This window comes from Electrophorus electricus, chromosome 18 (genome assembly GCF_041902795.1).
Source record: "Electrophorus electricus isolate QZ-2024a chromosome 18, ASM4190279v1, whole genome shotgun sequence".
Classification (NCBI taxonomy): domain Eukaryota; kingdom Metazoa; phylum Chordata; class Actinopteri; order Gymnotiformes; family Gymnotidae; genus Electrophorus; species Electrophorus electricus.
In genome coordinates this window covers 9,971,440-9,987,972 of record NC_137514.1, presented here as the reverse complement: position 1 = coordinate 9,987,972, position 16,533 = coordinate 9,971,440, and the positions used below count along the sequence as shown (strand labels likewise).

Sequence of the window (16,533 nt, the reverse complement as noted above, 5' to 3'; positions counted from 1 at the left end):
AATGTAGGTGTGTTATAGTAATATTATAGTAATTCTACAGTTTTAGTATTACTAATGGTTGTATAATTGCTAGCTGCTCTAGACTATTTTATACTGATTTTGTTTCACAGACAGAAAAGTATTATTCTTGGAACAAATTAAAGCAAGACCTCAATGTAAAAGACCTCAGTGGTCTACTAAGTTTCTCAATCTAAACTCTTAACTTTGACTGACTTTTTGTCTGATGTTGTTTCTAATAAAGAATTTGAGAGAAACATCTGTGATAAAGTTAATACTTAAATGAGATGTAGGTGAGATTCACCTTTGTCTCCTGAGCCATCAAAGTTCAACCATTGATCCATACAGTTATCCAATGTGTGAGACAACTCAACTGATGAAGTGCCACCAAAATCTTATTACATTAATATTTTAGCCAAAGCTTGTGGTCTTTTTACTGACCCTGAAGGTGTTTTGAGTCCTTGGGTTCTTTAGATTTGCACTGCAGAATGCTGCTAACAATCTCATTCACCACCAGTTAGCATGACTTGATGCAAAAGAAAACTTAGAAATACCAATTTTAATATTTCTTCAAACTATTCTTGTAGACATTATGAGAGAGTTCAGGAACTGTTCTCACAATGAGATAAAAATGCATTTCTGATCTACATGACTATCAATAGTTGACACCCTCCAAATTCACAGTGTTCTATGACCATTCAAAATGCCACTTGGACAGCTTTAGCATCAACATAATAAGTAAATGGACAGATTAAAATAAATAAATAAATAAATAAATAAATAAATTGTGCCATCATAATTCCATCGTGATCTGCATGATGGTCATTTAGCCATCATAGTTTGATAGTATTTTAATGTGATGTTATCACAAAAGCATTTTGGAACTGTACTAAAGCTTCCAAAATAATATGAAATGTAGAGTTAAAGCACCCAGCAACATCAACAGCCCTGCACAAAAATGACTGGAAATTGTGCCAGTATTAGTGACTATAATTTTTTGGAACCCTCTAGTGGTTGCCTATATGTTCACTAGGTCTGGAAAATTGTTGCATATACCTCTTGTTTTATAGCACCAAAAGTGTTAAATGTTGCACAGATCCTGTGAGAATAGCAGGAGTATTTTGTCAGAACTTACAGGATAACGGTCGCAGACGCGACTGGTGGAGCAACATTCTTTCCAGCTATCGTGATTCCGTCTGCGTTTAATGGTAGGGAGTAGGGCGAGGTGAGGTGCTGTGTGGAGATTAGCTGGGGGCGGGTGGGCAGGTTGTTGCTAGGCAACAGACGCTGCAAAGAGGCTAAATAGAGAGTCACAAGATTCTCACTGCTGTTAGAGCAAGTTGCTGAGGCTTAGGCATTGTCAGTGTCCACCATCTGTGTTTAAATGCTGGTTCAGGAACAGCTTCAGCTCTCTGAGTCCAGGTCCTAACCAGAATAAGAAACCTGATCTAGGATCAGCGAGAAAGGACTAGCTCTTCACCATCAGTCATCTCTGTTCTTTTCATTTCCTTTGTTCTGTTCCTCAACTCAGGTCACTGTTTTTATGTAAGATAGAAAAGGCGAAAAGGCCCAGAGAAAAAAATGCCCTACAGTCAGTGAATTCAGTTCTTGAACCAGGCATCTCATCATGGTTCATGTGTAACATCAGAGAATGAAACACAGGCAAATTATTATCACTTCAATTGCAGACTAAAGCTTTAAGACAATTAGGAGCCAAACAAATACTCCAGATACTCAGCTACAGACCTAAACTACAAAAGCTTTACAAGATCAAGCAGATGATAAAATCAAGCTGTAAGACCTCATCCAACTAATGTGAAACCCCACATTGCAACAGTAGTAACAAGGAGTAGACATAGACCACCATGGAAATTCCAGGCCATAACCCAGTTAGAATGCATCGCTCAAATGGATAATTTCTAAGAAACTACATATTCCTTAGTATCACCTGTGACCATGATAAGTGAGTCAAGAGTTGTAGCATCAGCTGGTGGATTCCCTTTAGTTTGGTTCAATTTTATAGTAAAACAAAAAAATCGAAATATTATGAAATAAGAGACTCATCATTTGAGAAGCCATGATAGACTTTTCTTATAACCATCTGTACATTTCCCCAGTGGAGAAATGCAGTCTCCATTAGAGAACAAATTTCAGAATGTATCAGAAGAGGTTTGATGGATGTTTAGGAGATCCTTACCAACCAAAAATTGGCTACATGAGATTCATCTTCACTGCAGAAAAGCTAGTGTCAGGCAACCAATGCCAAAGTCTATCAAGCCGTCAGTGGGTACAGAGTGCTGGCGGACAGTGAGTTCTGGGAAAATTAACATTCGAAAGACACACCGAGGACAAATAAAGCTAGACATTCTTTCCCATGATTTCACTTCACTTGATGCAGGGTTATAGCCAGCACACATTAACACACACAGGCATAGGCAGTTTAGTCTTACCCTAGTTAACACAGAAAGAGAACGGCTGGCTGAACAATATTAAGTTATTGAACAATATTGAGCTAGATATTAAAAAAGGAAATGAAATTGGAAAAAAAACTGAAATGCCAAACAATATTTTGAGACACACACTGGGATATGCTTTGTGACTTCTGCATATGTGTAAATGTTTAATATGAAAATATTATATAATTACATTATGCAGATTTGGAATTATACTAATTTTGTATATCAAGGTTATGCACATGATGTGAATCAGGTTCAAAACCAGTGGGAAAGAAGGCTTGGTTAATGTGCTACACAACTTAAATAGAACACACAAACCTAACAGGCAAATAGAGAATCCATTTATGGTGACCCTTAATGCTGACAAACGATTTGTTCAATTATCCAGCCTAATCAAAACAGTTGGTGAAAAGGATGTAGCCTGTAGGAGCAAACCGTGGTTATGCAGCCAAGTAGCCAAAAAATACGAGTGCAGGAGTGCACTGCCATTCCTTCCCACTTCATAAATCCTGGGGGCTCGTTTTTATTTTTAAAAGTTTCAATGAAAGGAAATATTTTGGGACTGATCTCCAAATTAAAAAAAACTTACCCATTTTGTTGAGTTTGCAAAGTCTGGGAAGTCGGTGCTCTAGAGGAGTGAGAGGGGGGCACGGCAGTCCTGCACAACTAAACAAAAGTTGCGTTCCAGTGTTGTGCCCACTGTCCCATCTTGGGTCACTTCAGTGACGTCACCGCTCGGGGGACCCACACAGGGTCCCTTATCCATAGACTGCACAAAGGGGAGGGGGGGGGTTTGCCATGGCACGCAAAGTATTGTTTTGAAGTGTTTTTTTAACATACCATTGCATTGGCCTGACAGTTTGAAGTGATGAATTAAGTTTGTGATATGTTGCTCTGTCTGAAATCTGTGGCAGTGTGTGTATTCACATCTGTTGAAGGTTTTTGAAGTAAATTAAATGTATGCTGCCTTTAAGAAAATAAAATGAATGTCAATGGAAGCATTTACAAATTTGTGTGAAATTTCTTATGTAAAGTGTGCTCATTCATTTACAGAGAAGGTATAATGCTAATTTGAAATGCCTGAATGGATGTTCGTTGTATTTGTTCAGTGCATTCCCTCAAAAAAACAACAACCCAAAACCTCAAAAACAAACAAACAAACAAAAAACCCAAGGAGCTCAATACAACCTACTTTATAATCTGAAAATCTCAGGACAAATTAAACACCACCAATATAGCCTGGAGTGAAGTGGACTTGGGTACTGAACACACACGAGATTGTGCAGGGTAAGAATGGCTGCTCAGGGAGGGCGAGGGAATATAAATTGCCGGATACTCGGAGAAAAGCAGCCATGGCAACCAGAATCCGGACAGGCTGGGAACCCTTTTCAAGTTCACACTGTTTGGCACAAAGCCAAAGGTTCCCCGAGTGGTTGAACGTAAAGAACAGCCAAGACTCCCAACTACTGCTGCCTGTGGAACGAACGTCCCAACAGCTAAGGGCCTACTTTTTTTGACGATGACTTTAAGGTGCCCCAGTGCACAAATACCATAGTTTATGTATTTTTCAGTTGTCTTATTAATTTGCAAATGATTTAGTTAAAAACAATATCCATTAATAGTGTAATTTTTTAAAGAGCTTCACCTACCCTTTAGCTTTAAATGAAAGTCAATATCTCGACTGATGGCTGTGCATTGGGAAAACTGATGTTAGTAAAATTGTTTACCAAAAATACAAATGTCAAATCTTTTAATTTTTAGCCAATACAATTTTCTTAGAAAACACTCACCATTCAAACATAAAAATAACAGCTTTCATATTACTTATAAAATAACTGCATCATATTTTGTGCCGCTAAAAAAAAAGAAAAAAAAAAAGAACCAAAGAGACAAACAAAACTGAAAAGGGGTGGGGTTTGGGGGGGGGGGGGGTGTTAGTGGAGATTAGTTAGGGGGGCTAACGCCAACCCAGTTAGTGAGGAATGGTACCCTGCAAGAGCTGTGATTCAGTGCATACAGAATCAGCATTATTTATGGACTTCAAAAAAAAGTTGGGAGAGTGATGAACACATGAAATTCAAAAAGTAGCTGGTCTCATGCACAGATGCTTCACTAGATTTATTTGATCTTATACGGAAACATAACAGCAACAGCTGAGGCTACTACTAACAAGCAAAATAACCTTGACGTCCAACAATGAAGAGGCATAAATTACCAAGACATAAGTTGACAGCTGCTTGAATAAAATATAATTGGCAGACTACACTGACTACAAGTAACATTACAGTTACAGAACTTCATGAGAAAAGCTGACAATGCAACATTGCAGCAATGTATATTACAATGATGCTTTACTGATACAGCATGTCCATGCATTTAGAAACATATGGCGCTTAGCAGATGTGCTGGCTTGCAGTAAACTCTCCGACTGAGACTCCAGCCAACACCCCCACTACAGATTTAACGGGATGACAGGCCAATACTTGGGATGCTTGCGGTCGCAGTTGCGGTCAAAGGTGAGCTGCATGGCCGTCTCCATGCCCTGGATGCGAGCGGCATCCTTGCCGTACAGCCTCTTCATCTCAGCGCTTCTCCTCTCGCCGGGCCGCTCGGTGGGGGGCAGGGTACTGCGGGGCGGGGCCCGTCGCAGGTCCTGGTCGGCGGGTACGTAGGCCTCCTGTCGCTCTGCCTCTATCTGGTGCTGCCTCTCTGCGAAGCACAGAAAAGCGGAAAAAAGACTGAAGAACTGAAACACGAATACAGCGTCACTGACAAGGTGACACTTGGATATCTTCACTACATGAATGATAACAGATTTATGTAATCAGCAAATTTGATAACATTATTAACTGACAATGTTACCAATTTATTAGTAATGATGTTCTTTACAACACATTCTCTAGACAGTTGGTATTACAATGTCTTCACAGTGTGCAGGCTATGTGTGATAGAAAAAAATTGAATGAGAAATATAAAAATCAGCAATTGTCAACTGATACAATGGCTGATTCAGATATTTGGAGAGCAAGAAAGCATGATACGACACCATGCATGTTACAAATTGCAACACTAATAATAAATGAGACACAAATTGCTTAATTTAAATGAACATTTAACACTGTTATTGCCTGCATTCTCCCTGCTTAAGTATATCTGCACTTTGGAATGCACTTATTTTTAAATTAAAAATGTATCAACTAAATAAATGACCACAGGTAATCAAAAATGTAACTTTATAAAAAACAAAAAGAATTTTAGCCATTGCCGATTATCTCAAAATGGCAATTAACTGCCCAATTTATTAATCAGTTGACCACTAAAAGGCAGACAATAAAGTGGATGATAAAAAGCAGAAAATAATATTTCCCAGCTAGACTAGTTTCAAGAATTAAGATTTGTCCTTTGCCCTCGTCAAACAGTAAAAAAAATTGTATTTCCCTGATTCCATATCCTTCCCTGTATGTAAAGTTATATCCCAGAAAAAAAAACCACATCATATTTTAACCACTATTTATCATTGCTTGTATCTACTAATTACCACTTTTCTACGGTCCCTCTTTTTGCAATAATTAAACTAGGTCTGTTTAATCTCTGTCACCACTTTTCAGCGTTTTAGGCCTACAAACATTACAGCGTGGTCTAATCAACAATTTAAGCAGCCCAATACTGGCATACATACCATCGCCCACTAACCCACTCCCACTCCTCCCATCCAACCCACCCACTCACCACCTCCCACCCAATCCTCCCACTCACTCAGCTCTTCCCTGTGCTGCTCCGTCTGAGCAAAGTACTGCCGCAGCTCGGCTGAGATGTCCATGTTGCTGACATCGCACTCGATCTCGCCTTCCTCTGAGCTCCACGACTCCTCGTTCTCTGCCTCGCTGTTAGAGTCACCTTCCTCCTCTTCCACCCTCTTTTCCCTTCCACCCCACCCCCTTGCATGCTCTTGGCCTTTCCACACCTTCTCCCCAGTATGCCAGTCTGCATAGCCGGGTACAAATGCTGGGAACACAGGGTAAGGTGCAGGGCCATAAGCAGCTCGCCAGGCCTTGTTGTATGCCCGCCAGTGCCTCCGATGCCAGCTCATGGCTAGCTGGTAATGCTGCCAGTAGCGGGTGTAGACTGGGTGGGCATACCATGCACTCATGTCCCACTGGGAGGCCTGTTCAGGAAGGTACAGATGTGATGACCATTTCAAGTTCACCCAGAGCACTACAATAAATTGCAGATGAAACTGTAACTTGTGCCACCATCAACAACAAAATATACTGGTCAAACTAGCAATACATTGACTAGCACAAGCCATGACGTCTTTTGTGTCAGCCCAAGTCACATCTATTGAGAGGAATATGAATGTCACACATGGGTGTATTTTAAGCTTGAAAACCAAAAGTGACTTCAAAACGGACCTTGTGCAGATCCGAGAGCATTATAATACAAGGTGGTGTAACTGCTTTACTCAAGCGCACTAGAGCATGCACTTCCTACTCCAGATGGCATCCACTGATTGGTAAATACAATGCAGCGCCGTGCATTAAGCATAGTTGCCTATTTACCGAAGGGTCATAAGCGAAGCTAATTAGCTAGCTAAGCTACACTGAGCGACAAATGGGAATTTGTTCTTACCATAATGATGATGATTTGCTTTTTAAATATGACATGTAACTTCAGGAGACACAAAAAGTTGTTTGTTTAAACAGCATGACGTAATAAGAACTCTTTTTCGCCTAAACGAAATCAAAAGTTAGCTTATAAGACTTCCATACCATGTGTTTCCTATTTAAAGGAATTATGGGAAAATACCCGACAAATAAGAAGACTGCTTATTTCTTGTTTGGTAGTATTGGCAACCAAAAAAAAAAAAAGTTATTATGAGAATAAACTTTAATTTTCCTGTCGGCTTAATAATAGCCGTGTTTTCCCATGTTTTGCAAAAAAACAAAACAAAAAAAAACGTTGTAGACGTTTTAATGCCACCTATCTGTTTAAAGAATAACACCCAGATAGCACCATAAAACACGTGCTATTTGGTGGCGCTTCAGAGAAACGTAGAGTTGCAGTTCTGCTTTACTAATCGAGAAATAAATAACGGAGAAATTTCTGCAGGAAACGCGCAAGTAGATCACATTATTTGTATGAGACTGGTTTAGTGCAGACGCAACCTTTATGTAGATCCTATTATCTAAATATTACATATATAAATTATTTGTATTAAATATAGCTACTTTTGAGGATCATCCTCCAAATCTGCAGATCTCCGTGGACTTTAAGAAAAACCGCTTTTCTTGGAGAAAGTGTATAAAACCTACTTGATGACGAAGAGCACAAGTGAACTGACGGACGCAAGATGGCGGAATATCTAGCGTCCATTTTTGGTACAGAGAAAGACAAGTGAGTAAAACCGATGAATTTCTTTCTTGATGTTACGTCATGCACGAGAAAGGTTATGTTAAATAGCTATGAGAACCATGCATATGAAATGAGCACAAAATAAAGCATTATTTGGTGCAGGGTTTTTCTTATTTAAAGTGATCCTGTGCAAGTAGTTGGTTAGCAAGCTAGCTAACAGACATAAAGCACAACAGACTCCACCGTTGAAACCGACCTAAACGCCCCCTTGCAGTGATTATTTGTGATGAACTATTAAACTTCGACTAGATGGTTGTTTTGTTAGCTTTATAGTTAAGTTGAGTTTTACCTGATGTTGCACACACTTGCCTGTCTCGTTAGCTAGCTATCGGTTAGCTGTCACTTAGGTGTGCATTTAATTTGCTTGCAAGCAAAAATCACCACTTCCATAACCTAACTAGCCAACTTGCAATGAAATAACCAGGACTGAGAGCAGTTAACTTTTTAAATACTAGAAGTTATAAACGGATGTAGTCATTAGACAAAACCTATCCACTTTGAATGGGCTAAAAGTAAACAGCTGGCTAGCTGGACATTTGGGGTATGGTTGTCTAGTTTAATGGAAGCGATCTAGGGTAGCTATTGTTAGCTAGCTGTATTACTTCGATAGATGGATAGTTATCTAACGATCTACTCAATAACGCAGGTTAGCTAGCTAACTGCTGCTGTTTGCACCTCCATTTTCCTTTTTCCAGGGTAAATTGCTCTTTCTACTTTAAAATTGGAGCATGTCGGCATGGGGATCGGTGCTCTAGACTACACAACAAACCAACTTTCAGCCAGGTAGGTTATGTTTTTGGTTGTTTCCTTCCATGTAAGTCAAAAACGTAGACAGATTGGGTTTGTCCTGACACTTGTTCGCGTGATTGTGGCTTGTAGCCACATATCCATACCATATTGTCCCATGTAGGAAGTCGAGGGGACCGGTGCATTTTTTTTCCCCTCCCTCATGCATGTGTTTGACGACAGTCTCAGAGTACAGCAGTCTGTGTACTGTTTGGTACTACGTGGACTATTGTATAGGAAATAATTGTTTGAATCTCAGCAGATCTGAAAAAAGAAACCCAATCAGTTATACTATATAAAATATATTATTTGTGTTCTTGATATGTAGTATGCTGTTGCTTGTAGTGCACTATTGCTCTCCCTTGGTTAAATGGTTATATCTGTAAACCCAGACAAACCTGTCTTTGTATGTGTAGAATGTAAATACATCAAGTAGACCCATACCTTATACAGGAAATTAAGCCAAGTACTGTTGACCTTGAACCAAACTAGTAAGTGTGCATTTATAACTTTAGTCAACGAAATAGGCCTATGTCTCTACACACCAACCCCAGTGAAAAGTGTTCTCAGGTACCCTACATGTTGTTATTTCTGTGCTTCTTGGTTTTTGTTCTTTTTTTCACCTGCAAAAAAGGGTTTACAGATTTGCAAGGCAGCAGTCTCAGTTAACCCACATTAAGAGGAAATTCTAATGTATTTTTTTTTTCCTTCAGAGTATCAGCATAAGTCAGTCACTGAGTAGTAGTCATCCTGAGTTTTTCATCGTAGTTGTTCTGCTGACTTTCCCTGCACCTCTAACTGATGAACTCTGTTGGATGTATTAGATTTATGCAGATCATGTTTCTCCTTCACAGACCATCTTGATTCAAAACATCTATCGCAACCCACAGAACAATGCTCAGACAGCCGACGCCTCCCGCTGTAAGGTCCCGCTGCTCCACGCACACACAGACACACAGCATTAGTCTGGGGCTGTACGTCCCGCTGCTCCACAAGCAGCATTAGCCTTCGGCTGCTTTCAGCCTTTGGTGTAACCCTGAGCACCCACATCCAGCTGCAGCTGTGAGGCTGACCACAAGGAGCCTTGGCTGGTGGCCTGGGCCACTGCACAGCACCACAGACATGCACAACATATATGCACATATGTTGTCCCTCTGCTTCAAGGAAGATTGATGAGTCCTATTAACTGTATCATTTTACCTTTGTACCGTTGCTGAATTATAGTAACGGTGTGGTATGTTTTGATCCTCTCTGGTAGTCATGAGTTTCACTGTGTAGAGCTGTATCGAAGCCTGAATTTTGAATGAATGTTTTTTTTGTTTTTTGTTTGTTTTTTTAAATTATTATTTTGATAACCCTTCAACCTCTAAAATACTCTTGATATACCCAACAGCACTTTTTTAATATCTTTTGTGTGTGTGTTTTTATATACCTTTGTGTATATATGATGTATAAATAGAGAGAGCAGTGTTTGAGGTCCTTCGTCAGCAGTGCTTTAATAAATTTCTGAGTTAAGGTTACCAAACATAATGTGTAATAAAGCATGGCAACATCAGGAGGTTGCTAGAAAGGTTAATGTAATTTCAACTTTAAGGTGCTTTGTAAGTAAGATGCAAGATGTGGGTACACCCGAAACTCAGAAGAAAGATGACCATGACAAGACATTCCTCCAAAGAACATGCCCAACAGAACAGAATGTGGAAGGATTAGGACAGGATGGGTCATTCTCTAAAGACATTCTCTGGCAAACAGTCTTGTCTAAACCTCATAATGAAATGTGACCAGTGGTGTCCCGTGGCATTCATCTGAGATGTTACGTGGCCTGTGTTGTGTTGGACCCTGACCCATACAACTAATAGCCAGGATAGTCGTAGGAATAGCAACATTCATCTTTAAATCATTGCATTGTTATCTTTGTTCCAATCAAGGGGCTCTGACCTTCAACAAAGCAGAGTTCTTTTGAGATTTTTGCCTGTATTGCAGTACTGTTGAAATCTTTAAGGATTTTCGCTGCCTATATTACAGTACTGTAGCTGAATGCAAAGCTTTTTGCTAGTCATAGTTTGCTTTACAAAAATGTACATTTTGTATTTCAGACCATTGCCCTCTTGAACATATACCGTAACCCTCAAAACTCTGCCCAGTCTGCTGATGCTTTACACTGTAAGTTGCCCCTCCACCTGCCTACAGGACCCCTCTGCCATTGATCCAAACACAAAGGATTTACAAGGCCCTCACAACTCCGACTGTGTAGCTCTCCTCACAAGGTTTTATAATGGCGTTGCTATCTGGCTTAGGCTCTACTGAGTCTTCAGGCTTTTGTTTATAAGGAAGGAAGGACTTAAGCAGAGCACATACACTATGCATTTTTGTTTCTTGTGTTTTGCTTTTATAACCCTTTTGAGGCAATGTGAACATAGCTTACATGACTCGTGGTGTTTTTCCTTTTTATTCCTGTCTTTATAAAACACCTTACAACTGTAAAACAACCACATTGGAGACTATAAATTGATGGTTTCCTTAAATTTCACTTGAATGTGCAATGTGGTCAGTTGTCTTGTAGTGTTCATTTTTATACTTTTAATTTTATCTACCCAGTAATTGTGGCATTGGTTAAATATGAAGATAAAGTGCTTATCTGTTTGCTTGCATATGATAGTACAGTAAAAGAACCCATGCTTACTCAAGAACACTTAAAAATATTGACTTTTTATAAGTGATTCATTTTGACATTTACTGTAATGCTACCATTTCCCCCCCCCCCTCTCTTTCTGTTCCCAGGTGCTGTCAGCGATGTGGAAATGCAAGAGCATTACGATGAATTTTTCGAAGTGAGTCCTGTACACCCAGCTTCCTAAAACAGAGCTGGCCTGTGTTCATAAGGTTCATAGTAGTACTCATCCAAGAACGGGGTTTCCCAGCTCTCACTGGTCCACAAACAGCCTTTGCAGTATTTTCCGAACATGCATCTAACGTTTTCTTTGTGTTCAATTTGCTGGCCACTCCTTTGCAGGATCTGGTCATTACTACAGTTGCTGTTTTGACATTTTTGTACATCTGTGGTTCAGTAAAGCTCGAAGAAACGGGGCCAGTATTTACTCAAATGCTCACGTTAAGGACCATACTGATAGTTGGGTCCAAAAGCCTTTTAAAAAAATAAATAAATAAAAAAATAAAAATAAAAAAAGCCAAAGGTTTAAAACACAAAGTACACTGTATTCTTGTAATACTCCTTGTTTAGTAACGCTGAGCTTTTGGTCTTATTAGGAAGTCTTCACGGAAATGGAGGAGAAGTATGGCGAGGTGGAGGAGATGAACGTGTGTGATAACCTAGGAGATCACTTGGTCGGAAATGTTTATGTGAAGGTAAGTTCCACCATGTCCAACAGTGCATGCAAACACACAATCTCCAATTATCCTGAGGACTAGCTCATAAAGACTTAACTACTGCTTGCAATATGTGGTGTAATTGCAGGATTTCAATGGTATATCAAAGTTCAGAAATCTACAACAACTTGTGCAGGAATTTTAAAAATAAATAAATTTGATGGAAGGAAAATTGATGCCTTCTGTACTGGAGATACCAGTTAAGAGTTTAGGTATTAGCATAGTGCAGTATTAAATGATAGATCAGGATTATGGGCTAAAGAAGAAAACGAAGGCTATTAATTCCATTGAGAAGTCATTTTTACCAAGTCAGTCTTAAACTTTAGCTTGGTGCCTCTTATTAGTTGGCCATTAATGGTTTGACATTGCGATCACCTAAGCAGAGAGGCTGGAGAAGATTGAGTAAGGAAGTGGCTAGGGTAGCCGTGTTGTCTGAATAGTGTGGCATGGTATAGCTGAGGGTTCCTGGAGCTAATCTTGACAAGTTTAGCTGAGGAATGTGCTAAGGTAAATCACAAGATGTTTTTGCTAGGATGTAAGCATGCAGTGATTAAAATGGCTGCACCAGTTACAAAAAGAGGGAAAATGTTCGTCAGTTGGCTAAGAGTGCATTGGAGCATAGAGATTGTGGTCGGGCCAGTGCAAAGTGGAAGAGCAAGGCTTGGGTCAGGTGATTTTGTATAAAGTGTTTAATAAGGCCACAGCACCTTACTAGCTTTATTTGTGAACAGGAAGAGGAAGCACGGTGTGAAGCAGCAGTGTCACGAGGAAAACCCGGCAAAATCTAGAGAATTGGAGAATCACCTGAAGAGTGTTGTAGGCAATGAGTGTGAGTCACATTAAATTTTTGCTTGGAGCAACTTCCAATGTCCTTCCAACTACGTAAACCTTGGACAGTGGTAGGTGAAGAATCTATTGGTAAATGATGTACAAGGGTTGGGATACTGAAGCATATTTTTTCAGCATGTAGCTAAGCCTAGTTTGACACAGGAACAATATACATGGAGACATAATCAGGTACCTGGCTCACTAACTTGTTTGTTCAAGTTTATAGAGGTGAACTCGTTGCCTAGTAGTGATACAAACTGAGTGATTTAGGTTGTGCATGGGGCAGTGTAGTGCAGGCTATACATATCAGTAGATGGGTTCAAGTGAGATTGGAAATTGGTATCAGATGTAGAGGAAAGGGGGGGGGGAGAATTACAGGTCGCACGTTGTATTGCTTCAACTACACTGAGGCCGTCCATGCTGTTGTACTCTAAAAGGAAGCAGATTAAGTTTATTTTCTACAGTTAACAATTCCATTTGTAGATGAAGCATTCAAAAGGAAGAAGCTGAAATTGCACAGTTGGTGGCTGAGGTGAGAAAATGTGGTCTTTCAGATGTCTGCCACCCAGAAGAGATTTGTAGCTGGATCTGCCATGTCCTTGCTTGTGGAGCTTGGTTTTACAGGCTATAAGATAAGGGTAGCTGTGAAGGAATTATCTGGAGTAGCTGAAAAGGCTAGTCAGTGACTGTAGATGAGAAGAGCACATGCTAGTTGGGGAAATGCATTATAAGGATGGAATGGCTGAGGTGTTTGTTTTGGGTATGTGGAGGACTGGGCAGGTAAGTGGACTGTTGTCATCGTCATATATCGATGGAACTGATGGCACTGAGCATGCATTAATGTGGGGCTGGGTATGGCCTTAGTCACTGCAGAGGCCAGTATGGATTTGCTGTGTTGGGGAATGTTTGGTGATTGTAGCAGGTAAAATCAGTTGCAGAGTGCAAAAAAAAGAAGGGAAAAAGTAAGTCACAGACGTTTACAAGCTGTGGTGTGGGGCAGCTTTGTAAAATTTAACAGCTCCTAATGTTGAGACCTGATCATGGTGCTTGTAAAATTTAGAATTGATTATGAATATTATTTATAGTTTAACTTTATAGTTTACTGCCCTATGCTTGCATGTTATGGGTACCAAGGCATTTCTGCATGTCATTGGTTTTAAAGTTACGGTATTGCAATGCAGGGAAAAACAAACATTTAACAAAACGCAAACCATTTTAAGCTTCTCTGAACACTCAATAAATTGTCATTTGCACCTTCACATTGTAGTACTGCTTTAAGAAGCAGTTTGGTTAAGAAGTCTTTTGTTACTCAACTATGTCAATAGTTCCGCCGTGAGGAAGATGCGGAGAAGGCAGTGATGGACCTGAACAACCGCTGGTTCAATAGCCAGCCCATCCACGCCGAGCTGTCTCCTGTGACCGACTTCAGAGAAGCCTGTTGCAGGCAGTATGAAATGGGGTCAGTTTTGCTCTCTCTCTCTCCCTCTTTTAAATCCAGCCTGTATAGGTGTTCCTTAGTACTGCTGGTTCACGTCACAGTCCAGTTTGGCATTTTCCCTGCACTAAGTCACAAGGTAACTGTTTAAATCAGCTTTGTTGGAGAAGGGAATTATATAACTGAGCCTGAACAGTGCTCCGTGATTGGTAGTGAACACCCATATATGGACCTTATCTGAAATATTGAGTTGATTTGGTGAGAACACCTAGGGAACTTTCCATGATCTAACCTATTTTAGATGCAGGTGAAACATTAGCCCATTCCAATGTTATGTTTGGCAAAGATGCTTCTGTAAAAACTGACTTAAGGTGCAGCAGCAGTTTTTGATGCTTCTGGAGCTGGCCTTCCATCCTGGACATTGACATAATATTGCCATGTCACTCTTTAGAATTAGACACTATAATGTCAATACTGCCACCCCCTCCCCCCTTGCTGTGACTTCTAGTTTGCATTTGTTGTTTTTGTTCAACTGCATTTGCATAATGTTGCGAAGGGTTACGTTGAGGAGGGTGGGTCCACACTTTCTGCCCTCGCCTTTGGCTTGCACTGTAGGGTCTTGGACCTGAACATGTGTAAATCCTTGTGACACCAGCTGTTGTAAAAAAGTGCTATATAAATAAGCTTTGTTTTTGTCATATTCTGTCTTCACAATTTCATAGTAGCCTTCCAGGTAGAAGTTCTTTAAGTTACTCAAATGATCAACTCTCGCTCATACGATCAGCACATGCGGTCTGCCTAGTGGAAAGCCTCTCTGGTCCAGAATTCAGTAGCATTCAACCTAAATTGACTAAGGTTCTTATAGTTAACTAAACAGTCCAGCATCAGGTGAAGGTAATTATTTGTATATTAGAAATTTACTCTAGAGAAACTCTGATTATGGAACCATGTAAGAGAAGTCACCCAGCACAGTTTTATATGGAATAATAAGTGCTTCTTTGACGCCTGGTACTGTTGATATGTGACTGCAGTACCTTGTCTCTCCACAGGGAGTGCACCAGAGGTGGCTTCTGTAACTTCATGCACCTAAAGCCCATTTCTCGGGAGCTGAGGAGGGAACTGTATGGACGGCGAAGGAAAAGGTGGGGAAAACCACTGGGAACCACGATGGGTGCTATTACTGTTGTCATGGTTAATGGAGATCATTGAAGGTCTTTAACCCCCCCCCCCCCCCTCTTCTCCCCCTTAACCTTCAGGCACCGCTCTCGTTCAAGGTCTCATGATCGGCGCTCACGTGATCGTGGCCGTCGAGGTTGTGAGAGGAGGAGATCGAGAGACCGTGAGCGTTCTGGAAGGTTCTGAGTCACCCTGGGAACCCTTTTTCTTTGTTTGTTCCCTCAGCGTCACCCCTACATGCCAAATGACCAACATTTGTTAGAATCATTGGGTTTTTGTTGTAATCTACTTTTACCCATTTATTTTTTCTTTGACAGCCTGGTTTCTCAATAAAAATGCATTATTAATTACATATTTTGTTTATTTTAAGTTATTTATTTAAAAAATCTCTTTGGTATCTGAGCTTTTGCTTCTGGTTGCATTTGTGTAACTAGTCAAAATTCCCATTATGATGAATTGAAATGGAGGAATGTATTGCCATTTAGAAACTGGATATTTTAGTTACTTCACTGTATTGTGTTCTTCATATAACCTCCAATCTATTGATGTGTCTAAGGAAAAGCATGTTGGGGAAATTATAGGCACAACTCTAAATTATGGTCTGATCTATTAATGGTTATCTGGACATGCAACATTCCTGTGAGTAACATGGTGACAGTGGGTTTTTAAAAAATAATAAAATAAATGGTTACCAGACATCTTTTTCAGCTCTTGTATCTTCAGGTAGTATTTTTGATCATTTTAGGGCTTTTGTGTAGAATTTTACGTGGCCCAATATGAATGGTTCACAAATAGCAAGGAATTTTATAAAACAACTAAATTTGTATTCAGGTTTTCCTAGACTGGCCTTTCACCCTTACTGGCTTGTTGCCAAAAATATATTTGTCCAGTGTCTCGCATGTATTTATAGTTGGCAGTCGCGTAGGCTAAAATGTAACTTTAAAAAGGTTTTACTTCAAATAACAAATTAACTTTGTCCCGTTTTTTTCCCCAAATGCTTGATTTAAAAAACAACAACAAAACATTTTACCTGTGGGAGGAGGAGGATTGTAAATA

At 39.9% G+C, this 16,533-nt stretch overlaps 3 protein-coding genes across 6 annotated transcripts in view; 1 reads left to right on the top strand and 2 right to left on the bottom strand.

Annotated features, from left to right (window-relative positions):
• Nucleotides 1–3,170, bottom strand: part of gpm6ba (glycoprotein M6Ba) — a 34,635-nt gene extending 31,465 nt beyond the window's left edge. Inside the window, exon 1 of the mRNA XM_035534664.2 lies at nt 3,043–3,170. Coding sequence (XP_035390557.1) covers nt 3,043–3,046 — 4 coding nt within the window. The 5' untranslated portion in view covers nt 3,047–3,170. The remainder of the gene's footprint in view (nt 1–3,042) is intronic.
• A 1,386-nt stretch (nt 3,171–4,556) lies between these two features.
• Nucleotides 4,557–7,271, bottom strand: gemin8 (gem (nuclear organelle) associated protein 8). Of its 2 annotated transcripts, none has more exons than XM_081701270.1 (3): nt 7,083–7,271; nt 6,210–6,668; nt 4,557–5,162 (listed from the first exon to the last, which is right to left on the bottom strand). In XM_081701270.1, exons 2-3 carry the CDS (start codon nt 6,601–6,603, stop codon nt 4,906–4,908), a joined length of 651 nt encoding a protein of 216 aa, XP_081557396.1. In that variant the 5' UTR covers nt 6,604–6,668; nt 7,083–7,271; the 3' UTR covers nt 4,557–4,905. The 2 variants fall into 2 exon arrangements, with proteins under 2 accessions (XP_081557396.1, XP_026886822.3); XM_027031021.3 differs by having other exon boundaries at nt 6,210–6,618.
• A 142-nt stretch (nt 7,272–7,413) lies between these two features.
• On the top strand, nt 7,414–15,829 carry LOC113590731 (splicing factor U2AF 35 kDa subunit-like). Of its 3 annotated transcripts, XM_081701268.1 has the most exons (9): nt 7,795–7,847; nt 8,561–8,648; nt 9,506–9,572; nt 10,748–10,814; nt 11,433–11,482; nt 11,919–12,017; nt 14,192–14,325; nt 15,351–15,443; nt 15,558–15,829. In XM_081701268.1, the coding sequence occupies exons 3-9, from the start codon at nt 9,546–9,548 to the stop codon at nt 15,661–15,663; spliced, it is 576 nt and encodes a 191-aa protein (XP_081557394.1). In that variant the 5' UTR covers nt 7,795–7,847; nt 8,561–8,648; nt 9,506–9,545; the 3' UTR covers nt 15,664–15,829. The 3 variants fall into 3 exon arrangements, with proteins under 3 accessions (XP_081557395.1, XP_035390775.2, XP_081557394.1); XM_081701269.1 differs by lacking the exon at nt 9,506–9,572 and having other exon boundaries at nt 7,414–7,847; XM_035534882.2 differs by lacking the exon at nt 10,748–10,814 and having other exon boundaries at nt 7,414–7,847.
• The last annotated feature ends 704 nt before the right edge of the window (nt 15,830–16,533 follow it).